The 16843-nt window shown below is 37.5% G+C and overlaps 1 protein-coding gene across 1 annotated transcript in view; it reads right to left on the bottom strand.

Moving 5' to 3' along the window:
- The window catches only part of LOC136104472 (V-type proton ATPase subunit S1), a 53911-nt gene that overhangs the window by 30119 nt on the left and 6949 nt on the right, over window positions 1–16843 (bottom strand). The window contains exons 2-6 of the mRNA XM_065843475.2: window positions 16257–16383; window positions 16083–16151; window positions 9217–9410; window positions 7939–7982; window positions 2696–2781 (exon numbers count right to left, since the gene is read on the bottom strand). Of these exons, the coding sequence (XP_065699547.2) occupies window positions 2696–2781; window positions 7939–7982; window positions 9217–9410; window positions 16083–16151; window positions 16257–16383 (520 nt within the window). The remainder of the gene's footprint in view (window positions 1–2695; window positions 2782–7938; window positions 7983–9216; window positions 9411–16082; window positions 16152–16256; window positions 16384–16843) is intronic.

The following is a 16843-nucleotide window of genomic DNA, read 5'->3' on the forward strand; positions in this document are numbered from 1 at the left end:
CAGCTTCAAATTCTGAAACTGGAACAGAACAAGAACCAGCCTAAATAAGTTGCCTCCATCATTCATTTGGGTTATTAACTAATAACCATGATAGCCCAAAGAGATCTGGGTTGCACTGACTAAACTGAAACAGCTCTTGTTCATCAAATCAGAAAATATGTTCGATCATAGGGGAATTTTTCTTCCTGTCTCATTAATTCACTTTCTCTGAAGCCAATACCAGCCTGGAATCTTTTCCAATATATGCATTTCGCACATTTGTTTTTCTCTGCTTGGGACAATGCAAGAATTAATATAACAAGATGATGCTATGAAGCCATCAACTGCCCAACAGCAAGGAGGTAGAGCTATTGGAAGGGAAGTATCTCATAGCCTCAGTGTTTGAGAGCTTCATTTCATACAATTAATTTACTTGATCAGAAAGAGCACCTTTTTTTTTTTTTTCTTTAAGTGTCATTCTTAAAGCTCATTTTCTTCAGCAGCAAGAAAAAAACAGCTTAGTAAATGGAAATCTTCCATACTATATGATTGCTATTGATTTTTAAATGGACTAAGTAATGCAAAATCTTTTTTCCATGTGATCAAAGACTTTTACTTCTCGTATATAGTGATCTTGGTTACCACTGGGGAGTGACCCTGTAACTATTCTTGATAGCTTAAACAAATGGTGTTAGTCCTTTACCTTAAAGTTATGAAAGAACTCTCATCTTTTACAGTTCAAGCAGAGCCAAAGATACACAATACATACTAAGAAGAGATTACATGCAAATGTGCAGACTGATGAATCCTCAAAGGTACTTTCCATTTTGCTTTTTCCAGATCTCTACAGAAGCTGATAACCTTGAATGCACTGAAATAACTTAAAGTTTTTTGTGAGGGGAAAAAAATCGCTTCAAATGGTTTTATACGGCATTGAATTTAAATAACTTAAAAAAAGTTTAAATTACTTATTTTTAAAAATGCAGAACATCTTACATACATTGCTTTAATTATTTAAAAGTGCTCCAGTTGCTCAGATTTAGTCACTTTAATTTAGAAAGCCTGCTGAACTATGCATAGATTTAAAATTCAACAAATTATAAAAACTGCTAGAAAAATTCCTTCTCTCGAGACCAATTCTTTCATTAATTAAAAATATTTTTCATTCCAATTGTTCTAAATGCAATCTGCAGCTAAGAATGCCAATGTCCCTTTGGTTTCAAACAGTGAAAAGCCACAATAACAAAATAATTTTTATTTTTATTTTGGAATTTTGTTTAAAAAATTACGCAATATTTATAAAAAAAAAGGCAGATCAAAAGTCTTGTATTCATGTCCCCTCCTTTACCACAAGAAATACAGAGCACAGAGAGTAAATATCTAGGTGAGATTCTTCATGCTGCTCAGTCTTTGTATTCTAACTCTGGTCTTTGAAACCCTATCTCTAGAAATGAATTTCAGAGGGAGAATTAGTGCAGGAAGTTCTTGTTTTCTTCAGTAGAACTAGCCTTTTTCCAAGAGTCTGAAGGGACTATTCTGATCATCTTCCTGGATAGCCAGAGGTTCAAGATCCTACCTCCCTGCAAAAACCCAGATTATTTCTGATTGAATACAGAACACCTTCATCAGGCTGATCTACTTTTGGCTTAAAGAGCATTTATAAAGTGCAGTCAAGTTGCCTCTTACTCTTCTTTTGGATAAGCTAAAGGGACTTCACTCCATACCCATTTAAAAGGGGTTTTCTAGGTGTTACTCTAGTGTGAAGAATAGCTGTGAATTGTTCTTAGTGTTCTCTCCCGAAAACCCTCCAGCTTCTCAAGATCCTGTCTGCAGTGCTCACATTAGATCTATACAACCACACTAGTGGCTTTCCTGTTTCCTAAACCAAGGAAATGATATCTTCTGTGTTCTCAAATTACATTATCTTGAGTTTGAATTAAAATTCAAATTAAATTAAGCATCATATTAGAAGTTCAGATGTGTTACCACTGGAAAAGATATGTTTCTTTGAAAGTTGCTGGTTTTTTGGATACAGCCCACCCCTCATATGCCTGTCTTCTTAGTGGGAACTATATTCTGTTTTCCTCAAGGCATGACTGTCTTCCATTTAATCACATCAAAATTAAAATTTGAATATTTCTTGATCACAACCTGTATGTCATACAAAATAGATAGCTCTGCATAAATAACTATTCTGTATTGCCACTTACTGCTAACATAATATGATGTGACCTATGAATGATGTTCTGACTGCCAGTGAGGCTGAAAACTTTACCTCCTGGCTGTAAATACCAAGTATTGACTAAAAGGAATGAACAGTTAATTTTAAAATTGATACATTAGTAGCCTTCAGTTAATTAACAAAAATTTGTCTTTAGTGACTAGCCACACTGAGAAGCTCGATAAAGTTCCACATAGAACTTACTGTAAAACCATTAGAGTTAAATGGAAAAAAAATCTAAAATCACAGCCCTTAAAGATAACAATAAGTTCCAAAGACAATGGCAGCTTTATGGTCTCCTAGAACAGTAAAGCTTCGATAGTTATGTGATAGCTATTAGACATGAAAATTCATGCAATCTTTTCTGGTCAAAACCCCATATAATACAGATTGCTTGCTTGTGTAATCTTGAAAATCATCTACAGCATTCCTCGGCAAACATTAAGTTGTTAGATGCCAAAAAGTTGACAGTTCTAGGCTCTGAAGATTACTCACCCTTGAAGGTTTCGCTGCTGTATAAATTACTGAAAAATGAATCCCTCGTTCCTGCAAATCCATGGTCAGTCTTCCAATTATTTTGTCTATAAATAGAAACATTTATAATTTAACAAACTCTGTAAGCTGAAAAAGCTAAAATCCTGCAGTAGTTGGAGAAGTAATGAGCTAGATGTTTAAGCTTATTTAGTTTATTTAAGCAATTTAAGAGTCATTTTTGTGTCAATAGATACAAATGGATATGACATGTTTAGTGTCTTGAAAAATCCATAATTTCAGTGAGACAATGCAAAAAAAAAAAAACATTACAACAGTTCAGAAAAAAGGATGATTTTGAAATTGAAAAGTAAGTCCCATAGAAACAACACCTGAAAGGTTGAACTTCGGGCAAATAGATGCAAGAGCAGAGAAATTACTTAAGAGATGAAAGTAGGATTCATACACTGTTAGTCAAGTGACCAGTTGATGAATAAATAATAAAGCATAAGTAGTAGTATTCTCTGAATTACAAAGTACACAGAAGCACCCACTGAGAAGCAATACTCAAAACATAGTGCTTAGTTTGAGACATTATATGCATAATATTGGCAGTAATATTCATTTTTGGTTCAGTGGATTTAAAGTCTGATTCTGCACCCTCAGCGGGATATGAAAATTTTTGCTGTTGACTACAGGGGAGGCCAAAGGAGAAATATGGTGGAATATTTCTGAAAAGGAAGAAAAAGTCAAGTAAGGAAGAGAAGACCTTTCAAAGAGGTCCAAAGATGCCTCTACAGAAGATTCTCTTTTAGTTCTGAAATCACAGGCAGTTGTGACAAATACTTACAACTGAGAAATGTTTTTAAGCTATATGAAGAAATATTAACATCTGCTTATGATAATGAGCGTAATAGTTGTGAATAAAGAATAATTATCAATGTTGTTATTGGGACTGATAGAGTAATAAGCAAGCAGACTCACATTTACTATTTCAGTGCCTTCCCACTTCTCATCAATGTCCCAGTCTGATGAAGAGATATTTTAAAGCCTGGACATACAGGCTGCTCAGATTTTGAGGTTACATGTTACAGAAATGGTAGTTCATTTTCATATACTGGAAGCAGAGCTTATATTATTATGTTTTTTAACCTCTTTTGTTTACAGCAATTATGGTCTCCTGGCTGAGTAAAATGTTTAGCTTTTGTGAAAATGCAATAACTGCTTTTTTCTGCAGGGTTTTATCTCAATTTATTTCCTCATATCAGTCAAAATCATAGCTATGTAAATTTTACTTCTAAAAATATTGCTAAAAGGATCTACTATAAGAAATGGACCTAGAAAAACAACTGCTTATATACTACTCATGTAATTACATTGGGTGTGGAGATCCAAGGCATTACATAATGTAGATTTTGTATTCTATCTGTACAGAGTCCAACTCACCGGAAATTCTCAGCAGCCTCAGCTAAAATTTGGGGAAGAAAAAAAATACATAGAAAAATCCATATATAGTCTTTGATTTTTCTTTCATTAAAGAAACCAATTGATTTCTGAAATGACACATTATTTGCATTTCACTTTAGTAAGGAGATACATGTAACTATAGTTACCAGCAACATGTATCACTCTTGCCTTTGGGAAGATTCTAGAGCCAATTCTTTCATCCAGAGAAACTGCGGTGAACAACCTTAGGAAAATAAAATGATATAGATCTTTGCCTGTGATCAAAACTCTACCTTGATCATGAAGTATTTGCAAATTCCCCAAGGAAAAGGGCCTAGATTGTCCACCATATTTTAAAGCACCTAAATTACATGCCTGCATGGGAACATTAGCCATCCCAGGCTCTTTCTTTAATGGAACACGAGGCATCTCTAGATGGTGAAAATGATGTTAGAGTGACTTTCGAGTCATTCTACTGAAGGCTGGGTTTTTTGTTTTTTTTTGGTTTGGTTTGTTGGTGGGTTTGTTTGTTTGTTTGTTTTTGGTTTTTGTTTTGTTGGGTTTGGTTTTTATTTTTTTGCTCTTGTAGATAGCATGGACCAAGGAAACACTAGGTAGATATATGAAAATAAAACAGTTTGCCTAGGATAACACCTTCCAATTAGCATAACTACATGTATCTATGGCCTGGTGAAAGGATTAAACCTAACTCATTGAAGACACATTCCTTGAATTTCACCAGGGAGTGCATTATTATGCCATTATTATTTTCTAATCCATCTTAATTTTTGTGTGATTTTACACACGGGATGGAAGAAACCAACTGAGAAAAAATGTTCTGGAAGGAGAAAGTGAAAAGAAAGAAAGAGTATAAATTATGAACAAGAGGGACTGAAATGAGCAACATGAGAGGGGGGAAATAGAAGGGAAAGGAAGGGAGGGGAGGGGACAGGAAAGGGAGAAGGAGAGGAGAAGGAGAGGAGGAGGAGAGGAGAAGGAGAGGAGGAGGAGAGGAGAAGGAGAGGAGGAGGAGAGGAGGAGGAGAGAAGAGGAGAGGAGAGGAGGAGGAGGGGAGGGGAGGGGAGGGGAGGGGAGGAGAGGAGGAGGGGAGGGGAGGGGAGGGGAGGGGAGGAGGAGAGGAGAGGAGAGGAGAGGAGAGGAGAGGAGAGGAGAGGAGAGGAGAGGAGAGGAGAGGAGAGGAGAGGAGAGGAGAGGAGAGGAGAGGAGAGGAGAGGAGAGGAGAGGAGAGGAGAGGAGAGGAGAGGAGAGGAGAGGAGAGGAGAGGAGAGGAGAGGAGAGGAGAGGAGAGGAGAGGAGAGGAGAGGAGAGGAGAGGAGAGGAGAGGAGAGGAGAGGAGAGGAGAGGAGAGGAGAGGAGAGGAGAGGAGAGGAGAGGAGAGGAGAGGAGAGGAGAGGAGAGGAGAGGAGAGGAGAGGAGAGGAGAGGAGAGGAGAGGAGAGGAGAGGAGAGGAGAGGAGAGGAGAGGAGAGGAGAGGAGGAGAATGCACTGAGACTCAGAGTGGGAAAAGGAATACATATAATAGCAACTTAAGTGCCTCATCTTATGCAGGTGGAGTCATTGGCAGCTTTGCCACTGATTTTTAGGTATGCTGGATCCAGCAGGTGAGACTGACATGACAGAATTCAACCTTCTGAGTAGAAAAACGTTTCGGAACACGGGCAAAAACTGAGTAATAATCTCAAAATCTACCTAATGCAAAAGAAACAAAGAAATACTGAAAAGAAGCATAAAGAAAACAGTAAGTCTGAATCCCTTTAAATTTGAGCAGATTTGGATTCTGAATTCCAGTTTGGATTTCATAATGAGCCTCATTTCAATCATGTGCTAAAAACTCCTGTTTACTCCAGCCTCTAGCTATTTCAGAACAGCACATTTCCCTTGGGCAGAATCTGATCCCATTTGTTCTGTTGTTGCAGAAATTCCTGTCTGCACTGAGTAAAATAGCAGGAGAGATTTCTCTGACATTTTATTACGTCAGATTTTAAAACCATCTACAGTGGAAAGGAAGGAAGTTGCTGTGACAAATATAAGAAGCTTTGCGAACTTCTAGGCAGCATGCTACATGTCTGCAGTGTTTTTCTATGGGTTTACCACGGATAGTGAAAAAAACCTGCAAGCAATATTTATGTGTTAACAATTTTCTTGTCACGTTGTAGGTACGTGGCAAATAGCATTTTTTGTTGCTTACCCAGGTAGGATCTAGGAGCATTCACTCCACAACAAAGACTAGTAATGCATGATCTTGCAAGCAGTTCTGACCTTGAAGGGTCTCCTGACAGCAGTATTTGGCAGATGACTGTGGATGTGCTGCAAAAAGTACTTAGACACCGAGACCTGCTCGAGCCCAGATTGTTTGACTTGGAAGACAGTATTTGGGACATTTACTACTACTTTTGGAATTATACTCTTATGACTCTCTCCCATCTGCTGCACAGACCTTCAGTGGGATAATTTTAAGGAACTGTGGCTCATTAATTTTATTTTGAATTAAAACTTCCTACTGATGTTATTTCCAGTTTTTTATTCAGCAATGCATTGAGTGGCTGCTTTGGCAAATAAACCAGAAGGTGAGGATTCAGCTCACATTCCCACTTTTCTAGAGCACAGCTGAGATGCAGAACACCAAAGGCAGATTTTGCACTTGGCCATACAAAGTGGCACATCTCCCCTGATCCACACACCTTTTTCCTGCTAACAGCTAGTAGTCACTAACCGGAAAGTTGGTATAGCCTGTTCCTCCATCACCACACAGGTCCCCTGATACCTTTGCTGTTCCAAAACAAAGGGGTCTGAGACAGGGTTTTGGAAGCTTATTCTTGAGTTTGTGCAGCTGATGAAATAAATGTCCCATAAAGAAAAAGCTAGTTTTTAGCCAACGCCAACATTACACCAAGGCTTTTTCTATCAAGTATGTTCTGGGAACAGGAAGTGAGAACTAAACAACTCCTATGGAAATGCAGCTACTTATTTGAGTATAAAAACCACATTCACGCTGAAGCAGTGCAAAAACAGAGAGAAAAGAACATACCACTGACTTCAGTACTAAGATATTTCCCCAATTTTCAAACCTGTTTCTGATTTTATACCCGCAGCTCTGGGTAGAATCAGTCATAGAACATACGACACTGTTTAATTATCAGCCTCCACCACTCCACAGTGTGTCCCTGAAACTACCACTACAGTGATTTGCAGACTTTATAACATGATCTCTAATTTAGAGTAGTAAGAGAAAGCCCTTAAAAAAACCCCAGATGCCTCTTGGTGCCTCTTTGGTGTATGCCACTTCTTTTTCAGCCAGATGTCAGGCAAGAAGAGTTTTATTATAGCGTATGGAGAGAATGAACATTAAAAGAAGTCTTCAACATCTGCAAAACCATTAAAGGACTCCAAAGTCAAAGGCTGTGAAGGACATCAGTAATGTTTTACAAAAATTAGAAAACACTTCCTATTCATTCAGACACCCTCTTGTTGAGACCAAAACCTTCAAAATGCTGGATGAGCCTGACACCTCCAGCTGTCATCATGGGAGGTGAGATCCAAGGCTCATGCCTGAAGCAGAGGTGAATTATCATTACATTTCAGGTCACAGACCTGTATCCATTTTGGTGGATTTGAATCAGCCACTTGGTACTTCAACACTATGATAATTGACTGCTTATAAATACTATAAAGGGAGGGAAAGAAAACCTTTAAATAGTAGAATTACAGCAAAACCTAGGAACTAGAGAATACAATCTGCTTAAGTGAAAACACAGACTTAAATGATGAAATGTTAGATATATCTTGGTCATACTGCTTACCATTTTCAGCAATTGCTTCCTGGATGGAAATCTCATTTAAACCACTACAAAAAGAGTGAGAAAAAAAATCATTAAAAATCTTTTCTAGGCAAGAACAACATGAATCAGAAATGTACAAAGATACTGACTAGTAAAGGGATTACTTTCATCATCAGTCCCTCCATCATTCTTTTATTTTCTCCTTATGACCCTTTCCTTCTGCAAAGCCATTAGTAGTACAAGGACCACTTCCTCAGCTGATTCCTTAAACCCCTCAAACTTCCTTGGCTGCCAAATAGCCAGACTTCTGATGTTATTTTGACCATTCTTTCCTCAGCTTTTCTGTCACTGGATGTTGTCCCCTTGTCTAACAATTGTATGTAAGCTTCTCAAAATAGATACCATGTCTTTATTTGTGCAGTGACATGATTGCACTATAATTGCACTTCCTTGGGACCCACTGATGTATGCACCATATACCATCAAGTCTGAATACCCAAGTAACAGGCTAGGAAGAGGAAAGAGCTGAAGAAACTGAGCAGAGAGATTTGATGCACCCATGCCTTATATTTCCTAAGCATACATTGACATCATTTGTACTCAATATAACTGTACAGACCACACAGCTATCTGCTGAAATTCTAAGAACAGCTGCCAACCTAGATGAGGTCAGTGACCCATACCCAGGAGTGTCCCGTGCCAGACATTCCACACAGATGCAAAAGCCCTAGGAGCAGCAGTCAGACACATTCACCTGGAGGAACAGCCTTTCTCTACCTCTGTTAAATCACAGTTGTCATAGGCCTTGAAACATGAAGAATTACAGCCATCCTCTTCCTTCCAGAGTGATCAAAACCAGTCACTTCATTCATATTATCTTTGGGTTTGTTTGTATGTTTATTTGTGGGCCTATTTATCCTGTCATTTTCATGACTCCTGAAATGCCTTCTGGCAATTAATTCTGCAGGTTAATCATGTGTTGCATAAAATAATTCAGCTTTTCTGCTAAAAATGTGTTGCCATTTAATTTTATTAGCTGTCCCTTTTTTCTTATATAATGAAAGAGACAAAATGGGAACGCTTGACTGACTTTCTCAACATAATTCATCTATTGCACCTGGTAAGCTCATGAGGGGACTTTTAGGACACCAAATTCACCCTTCCAAGAAAAACAACTTTGCTAACCATGTTGCAAGCTCCCACTTCATTTTTTAAATTTTTTGAATACAAGTGACACTTTCAAAAGCTTTAAAAATCACGCATACATGTGGGTCAGTTTTGTTTGTGACAAGTTCCTACCTGACAAGAGGTTGTAGCTGAACCACCAGTAAGTTTGGTTTAGATGTATCTAGTTCCAGCTGAGAGAAGTTGAGATTAGTCGTGTGTGTTAACTTCCAGTCTCCTGACGTTTGAAGAAAGCTCAGAAGATACCTGATAGCCTCGCAGTCAACAGCTGGCAAAACTAAAGATGAAGGAGAAGACTGAAGCATTTCCTGTAATAAATTTATGGACAGTTTATTCACTTGATTAATAGTTAAACACAAGCTTTTTAAAGATATCATTAATTTAATACAGAAGGTGAGGAACCACCATGGTAAACACTATGTGATTTCTCACCAGGCTGGTGTTGGTCGCAGGCTGCTCCTCGAAAGGGGCAGTGAAGGGGCACTTGTGTCAATCTTATTTCTGCACCTCTTGAGGAAAGATTAAGGTATTCAATGACTTCAAACTCTTACTGTCCTTTCCACATGTGTGGCTGAAGAGGAGAGACACATGATGTAGAAGTTCTCAAGCTGAGAAAGGTGGAGAAAGTTTGTGGAGAAAGGAGAGGCAGGTTATGAACATCTGCCAGAAGCAAAGCTCATCAGATGACCATCTAAATAAATGCCCTTGGAGGTGAGAAGGATCAGTGTCAGACACTTCAAGTTCCATCACCATTCAGTACAGAGTCATATTTTGCATCATAAATACCCTTGCTTTTTGTACATCCTGGTGGCACAGCACATGGTATAGAGAAGTGTCTAATTTATAACTATTAATTAAGAAAGCTACATGTTTCAGGATCTACGGACCCTGCAGACACACATGAACAAACTTCATGTCATGTACTTTCTGTCTTTCTACTCAAAACGCTAATTATAAAGCTCAGGCTGAACTGGTTCAGGTAATCAGGCATTATGGTACTTATAATTTTATTTGTAATTCTCATAGCTGAGTTTCTGATGTGAATACTTGAGTGAAATGAATTTAAAATATAAATTTGAAACCTGCATAAAATTAATTTGAAATATTCAGAGAAAGAAAATGCAAGATTGAGACTTGAGAGTGATCAAAATTAATGTAAGCCCAATTTAATGTGAATTTTAGAAGACCTTTTTTCATTGAGTCGTAGTTTACAACTTGTTAAGTTTGCTTTCCCATTTTCTACATTTAAGTCTAGACTGAGTCTATCACTTGATCCAATATTCAGACATTCAAGTTGTTATAGATACTCTCTCCCCCTCTAACTGATGCAAGTGTTGTGGCGTTGCTAGCACTTTTCTCCTCCTACTCTTTTTCTTTTTTGTCTGTTCTCTGACTGCCTACCACTTTTCTGACCTGCTCTCATTCTTTCTAATTGCTCACATGTTTTCCTTCGTAGGCAAAGGCTAGTTATTTTGACATTTCTATAGATGCTCATAAGGGAGGATTATGCAGTATAGTCTGATTTGCCAGACTGATAGAAAAATAACTGTAGAAATCAAAATAGAGCAGAAAGCACTGATCTGGTTCACAGGTCTTTGAATAGGGTTTTTAGCACCACCTGGAAGGAAAGGATGATAGACTTCATTTTGGCTCATTTGTTTATATGACTTTAGAGCTAAAATTCTGAGCAATGGTCAATTATTTTGTTTTGTTTTCAATATTTTAATCCCTGGCCCCCTAGCAGCAGCCAGAATGGCAGAGTCAGTTCTTCCAATGGTATACATTAAGCAGATTACTCATTTATTGTAGAATAAGATATAAAATGCCCCATTACTGAGCAATGTCTAAATTATGCCTCTGTTCCTAACCAGTCCTGCACTGCCATCTGTCTCAGCTTCCAGCCACTGATATTCAACTGTTTTCCATCTCACACAACTGGGTATTTACTCAGTAGCCCCAGATGGCTATTCTGATCCCGTGCCTCTTCCTTGTCCTTCTTGACATTTGGCCACTACACACTCGTCCTTACAATACCCAGATGTTGTACTATGCACTTCAGGATTTCAACTACCATGCATGTTCAAAACATGGAAAGTCCAAAAGGAGGGTGGAGAATGAAGAGGACTGCTGAGAAACACCTGATTTTGCATTCTGTTAAAGCACTAAATAAAGAGGTACAACCATGCAGTAGTTAGGAAAAGAAGAGGAAAAGGGAGAAGGAGAGGAGGTGACAAAGGGAAGGGAAGGGGAAAGGGGAAAGGGGAAAGGGGAAGGGGAAGGGGAAGGGGAAGGGGAAGGGGAAGGGGAAGGGGAAGGGGAAGGGGAAGGGGAAGGGGAAGGAAACATCCTATTGAGTTGTTGGACTGGCAGCAGAACTTCCTACATTAAATGCCATACTCTATAACCTGTCTATGAGTGCTTACTGTGATTATGAGCACATTTACCTTTGTTAGTGTCTCCTGAAGCACCTCTCCTGAGTTAAATATTACAAGAAACTTCACTCTTGGTTTACATACAATGCTGCTCAGTTTGTTTTGCAGGTAGGTGTGAGGTGACTGTCCACCTTTCTAGCCATCCTGAAGCCAAGTAGCTGCGCTACGATAAAGCCGTACTTGGACTTACTTGCTCAGCTCTGGTTTCAGTATTACATTAACTTGATTGATATTACACTTAAGCAATTTGAAGCTGGAGTGGAGTAAATTTAAGTATGTCATTATTGTTTAAATCTTTGTTAAAGACTCCTGTATCCATCTATAAAAGATCGTGTAGGCGTACTCTTTATTATGAACTAGATTATGTTTGGCATCAAAGCCAATAGACAGTTCTATAATAAAAATATTAGATGGGGAAAAGACTCCTGTATCACCTCTGGAAATAACCGGGAACCTACACCTGAAATAGGCAGAGCTCTTCCACGTAAAAGAGATCTTTTAAATCTTCATCTTTTACTTGTGAGTATGCCATTTAAAATATTAAAGTATTGTATTTGTTTTCTACAGAATTGGTCAATGGGTTATCTATTAAAAAGAAAAATCTATTCAAACAGATTTGGAAGCACATCTGTTTCTATACACAGTGATAACTGCAAAGGCAATTATCATAGTTGCATTTTAACTTTCCTACTACTATTAATTTTCCAGACTTTTACACTGTACCTGTGTTCTTCAGATGTATGCAAAATGCTATATTTTATTATTTTAATGAAAATTGATCCAATGTACTTTAGCTGATAAAATATGTTGCAGCTACAGAAATTATTGTTGAGCAAACCTCCAAACCACTGTACTGTATGGTGGGAAACATGACACTAGATTGTTTTCAAGGGTTACAAACAGATCTGAAGAACTATAGTGAAGCAAACCTGAAGTTCAAGAATGGGAGGAACTATTCCAAAGAATAAAATACAGAGTATAACAACAAGGAAGAATTAGACTGGGAAAAAGCTGACATGGCTTTTGCAAAAAAGTTGTGCCTCACAGTTCTGCTGAAAATCTCTGAAGGAGTCGATAGGTACATACACCAGGGAGATCTAGCTGATAGCATGTACTTGGATCCACAAAAGGCACTTGGCAAAGTCTTGAAGCAAAGACTCCTAAATAAATTAAGCTGCTCTAGTGTGGAGAGGCAGTCTTCAACGTGGAGGTGGGTACGGGATAGGTAAAGAGTAGCTAAAGAGACTGCAAGCAAGAGGTAGAAAAAGTGTCTACTACTGCATTAGGGTCTGTTCTGTTCCCTATGCTCATAAATTATCTAGTAAAAAGGCATAAATATTGAGCTAATGAAATCTGCTGATTACACTGAATTATTTAAGATAGTAAAGGCAAGGGCTGACTGATGAATTGGAGAAGCAACTTCTGGTACAACCTCTTGGGCAACAAAGTAACTGATGAGATACAATGTAAATTGATTTTAGCAGAGCGTAGGATGAGAAAAAAATAACACTAATTTTATGTACACAATAATAGATAATAGACTGAAAACTGAGTGTTACCCTTCAGTAATGAAACCTTAAGAGACACAACAGCTTTTTGAAAATGTCGTATCAGTAGCTGATAGTGATCGGAATTGAAAAATCAAATAGTAGTTTTTTTTGAAAAGTCCAGAGAACAAAATATCATCACGTCACTGAATAAATCTGTGATAAACTTAAGTCTTGATTATTATACAGTTCTGCATGCCCCCTTATTAAATATATATATATATGTATGTATATATAATGAAACTACAAGAGGTAAAAAGAAAGTAAACAAAAGCAATCAAAACTATAGTAGGACCTCTGTATCACATGTAAGTAAACAGTACTCTCAGTCTGTAACCACTGAGTGAGGACACAATGCAGATATAGAACCACAAATGGCAATGACTTATAATAATAATTATGCAGGTGCACAGCTGGCCATTAATTGGAGTGTGTCATCATACACTGCAGTTCTAAGGAGCTGAGCAATGTTTGGGGGAAGGCAAAGCTAATATTAAAGAAAAATAGTTTGTAGGGTAGGTGCTCGACAAAAAAGTTCCCCAAGTGCTAATCTTTGTGTTTTATTATTTAATTAAAAAGTTCTTTGAATATTTAAGATAAATCATCTACCTGTAAGATTCCTTTTATATTAACTGGAAATAGAATTATTTTATTGCATACAAACCCATTGATCCCAAAGCTCAAAACAGCTGCTAATGTAGCTGAATAAATCCAATATCTGCAAATGTCTCAGTGGTTTACAAGCCTATAACTCTTTTAAAAGTAACACTTCCTTCTTGTAGTACACATGCTGCTACATGCACATATACATTCTAAATGAGATCTCCAGTTCCAGTTTGAGAATAAATTTGCATTTCTGAAGCTCAAAAGGAGCATACTCGAGTGACATGGAACATCTATTATAGCTTAATGAATAATTTGTATAATATAGAGTGTGAAGGTATAAAAATTTGTGATTATGCAACATCAAAGATTCTGATTTCCCCAATGAGAAAATTCAGACCTGACCTTCATGTTGTTCTGTGTTCTGTGAATATTATGACAGAGTCTTTCACAGCATGATTAAGAATGGGTTTATTTCCCAAAGTAGCTCAAGTGGAGTGCAACTGATACGACAGTAATTGAGCAAATTTTTGTAGCCTCTGTTACGTCCAAGATGGAACTGAATAATTATAAAGATCATTTCTGGCCCTAAAAGCTACAAGTCTATGCAACAGATAGTGACAAAATTCTTCATATGGTCACCTAGGTGAAAAAGAAATATTTAATTTATACATCTCATTTTCTTTCACTCAAGTTAGAGCACTGCACTCCCACAAAACCATGCTAGAAAAGTGTTAAGATTGCCAAGTCTAACAGAACAAATCTACGAAGTGCTGGAGTTAAGGTGAGGAATTCATCAAAAGAAATTTTCCAGTTTTAAAGAAGCTCAAATATGAAAACTTTCTCATCTCCAAGACAGAAAGGGAACAGAGGCAAGGTCAGAAAGCAAACAAACAGTAACTGACATTTATTCAGCTTGTTGAAAACCTAGATTTAAATCCTTGTTCTGCCAGATACAGACCAAATATTTATTCAAATATGATCTTTTTTAGCTGAGGACCTCCTCACCGGGACTTGGTAGGTCCCCAGTCCACCCAGTATCCCACCCAGTTTCTAAATCCATCAACCTCTGGACTCATCTTTAGCATTTGGCTATAAGCTCTATCTACAGTGCTGATGGACTCTTGATTACAGGGAAAAACAAGAAAGTTTTAATTAGTTCTATATTCCTTATTTTTAAACATCCAGGGCCTACTTAAATCAGATCACCACATCATTAGGAGTTTGCAGTGTCACATGCACATATCACACAGTTTCTAAATCAAAGCAGCTTTGAAGTCCGGCAGAAACAAAATTTGCTTCAGACACAGCCTTGCCTAGATTTTAAACCCAGAGAAGAAAAGGCATGCCAGAGAAGTATCAGCACATCTGCCTGTGGGTGCAATCACTGATCCTTACATTACAAATGGATATTACTCCCATTCATTCCTCAGAAAAACTGTGTACATACTCTGAATAGTTGTTTTTCTTATGGCAGCAGTGTTAAAATGCTATATATGGCAGAGACAAAAATCTCCCATATCACTGACACAAGGAAGACGTGAGGTTCTTAGACAGTAACATTTGAATATTTCTCTCTTTAATTAGACATACAGCTTGCTGTGTTCTGTTAGGGAATTTACAGTTCATCATGTGCTCTGATGTGAGTTACATTACTAATAGCTCTCTTCATCCTGCTCTGCCTACAGGAACACCTTGTGACTGTCATGTGTCAACACTTCCTTTGTCTAATTACAGTTCAAGGAACCATTGTGTAAGTATAACCAGAGATGCCGTGCACAACATCTGTAAACCTCCGGAGTGAGACATTGAAGCTGCTGACCAGCTCAGGAGGATTCCCATCTTAGATTCTGTGCCTAGAGTTTATTTCAGATTACTCCAGTAGCACGACTTTTTTCATGAAGATTATAGCAATGCAGTATCTAGTCATTATTAACTACATTCAAATATGAAACAGTTAACTCTCTGCATGAGTTAAGGGAGGTTTCAATTTCTATGAAAATAAAACAGATGTTCAGTTCTGAAAATCAGGAATAAATAATTGATTGTTATAACTTTTCTTCCCGTGGCTTCAAAACAGAATTCCAGGGTGTCAGTCTGGAAGTTTATACTGGTTTTAAATACAAAATTGAAGCATGTTTAGGACCAATTTTCTCAGTGACGATGAATTCTGAAAACTTGATCTTCAGAAATAAAATAGCTACAAAACACTTCTGCAAACTCCGTTGATTTCCTTTAAGCCATCTGCTCCAACTGAAATAATCTTAATAAATAATTTAAACAGGAAATCTGATGCAATTCAGTTTAAATTTCCCAATTATTGTTCGTTTCTTTCTTTCTTATGTCTTTTTAAAGTTTAAATACTGAATATAAGGAAATAGAAGAGAGAAATGCTTGCCTGAACATTTTGAAATGGATTCTTGTTACCGTAGGATTCACTGAGGTATGTGAAATCATCTACGCTAAGCTGAAAAACAAAGAGAATAGATTGGTAAGAAGGAGCCATGGAATCTCATTTGAGTACAGACTTGCACTTGGCACTGGTGAGAGAAAGGGAATTAATGTTACATACCGTGTCTTGCAGGAACAAGATGAGGTTTCTGGAATTCTGGGTAAAAATAGGTTGCAAGAGTACAGTCAGCTCCTGTGCTGAGACAATGTGTCCTTCGTGCAAGGTGGCATCTGGATTCCACTGTGATCTACAAAGCAATATTTTTTTTGTAATGTAAAATTTGTTGCCAATGATGACACCTCTTCTTTATTTAAATATGCAGCAGCAGGTAATGATATTGTTGCCTTTTGATTAAGATCACGTTTAAAGTTCAGTTTACTTTAATTCTACTCAAGAGGAAAAGAACTCACTGATTTATGCCTATATCACACTAATTGTGTTACAGCAGGAATGTAATTATTCAAATCAAGATAATGGTGTCTCTTTGTTTTCTTGTTTGTGTACAACAGCACAGTTAAATCTTTTTTCTTTTTTAAAGAAAAAAAAAGGCTACTAAGTGGAATGAAGAAGAATATGTTGAAAACCTTCAGAGAGAATTCCCAGAGGGAATCCCAACATCCAAGATGCTTTCCAATGCTCTCAGATGTCTCGGTGGCCAGAGAGGAGTGGAACTCAGGCTAGGCCACAGCCATAAACCGATATTTTTT

The sequence above is a fragment of the Patagioenas fasciata genome, chromosome 1, assembly GCF_037038585.1.
Source record: "Patagioenas fasciata isolate bPatFas1 chromosome 1, bPatFas1.hap1, whole genome shotgun sequence".
NCBI lineage: Eukaryota > Metazoa > Chordata > Aves > Columbiformes > Columbidae > Patagioenas > Patagioenas fasciata.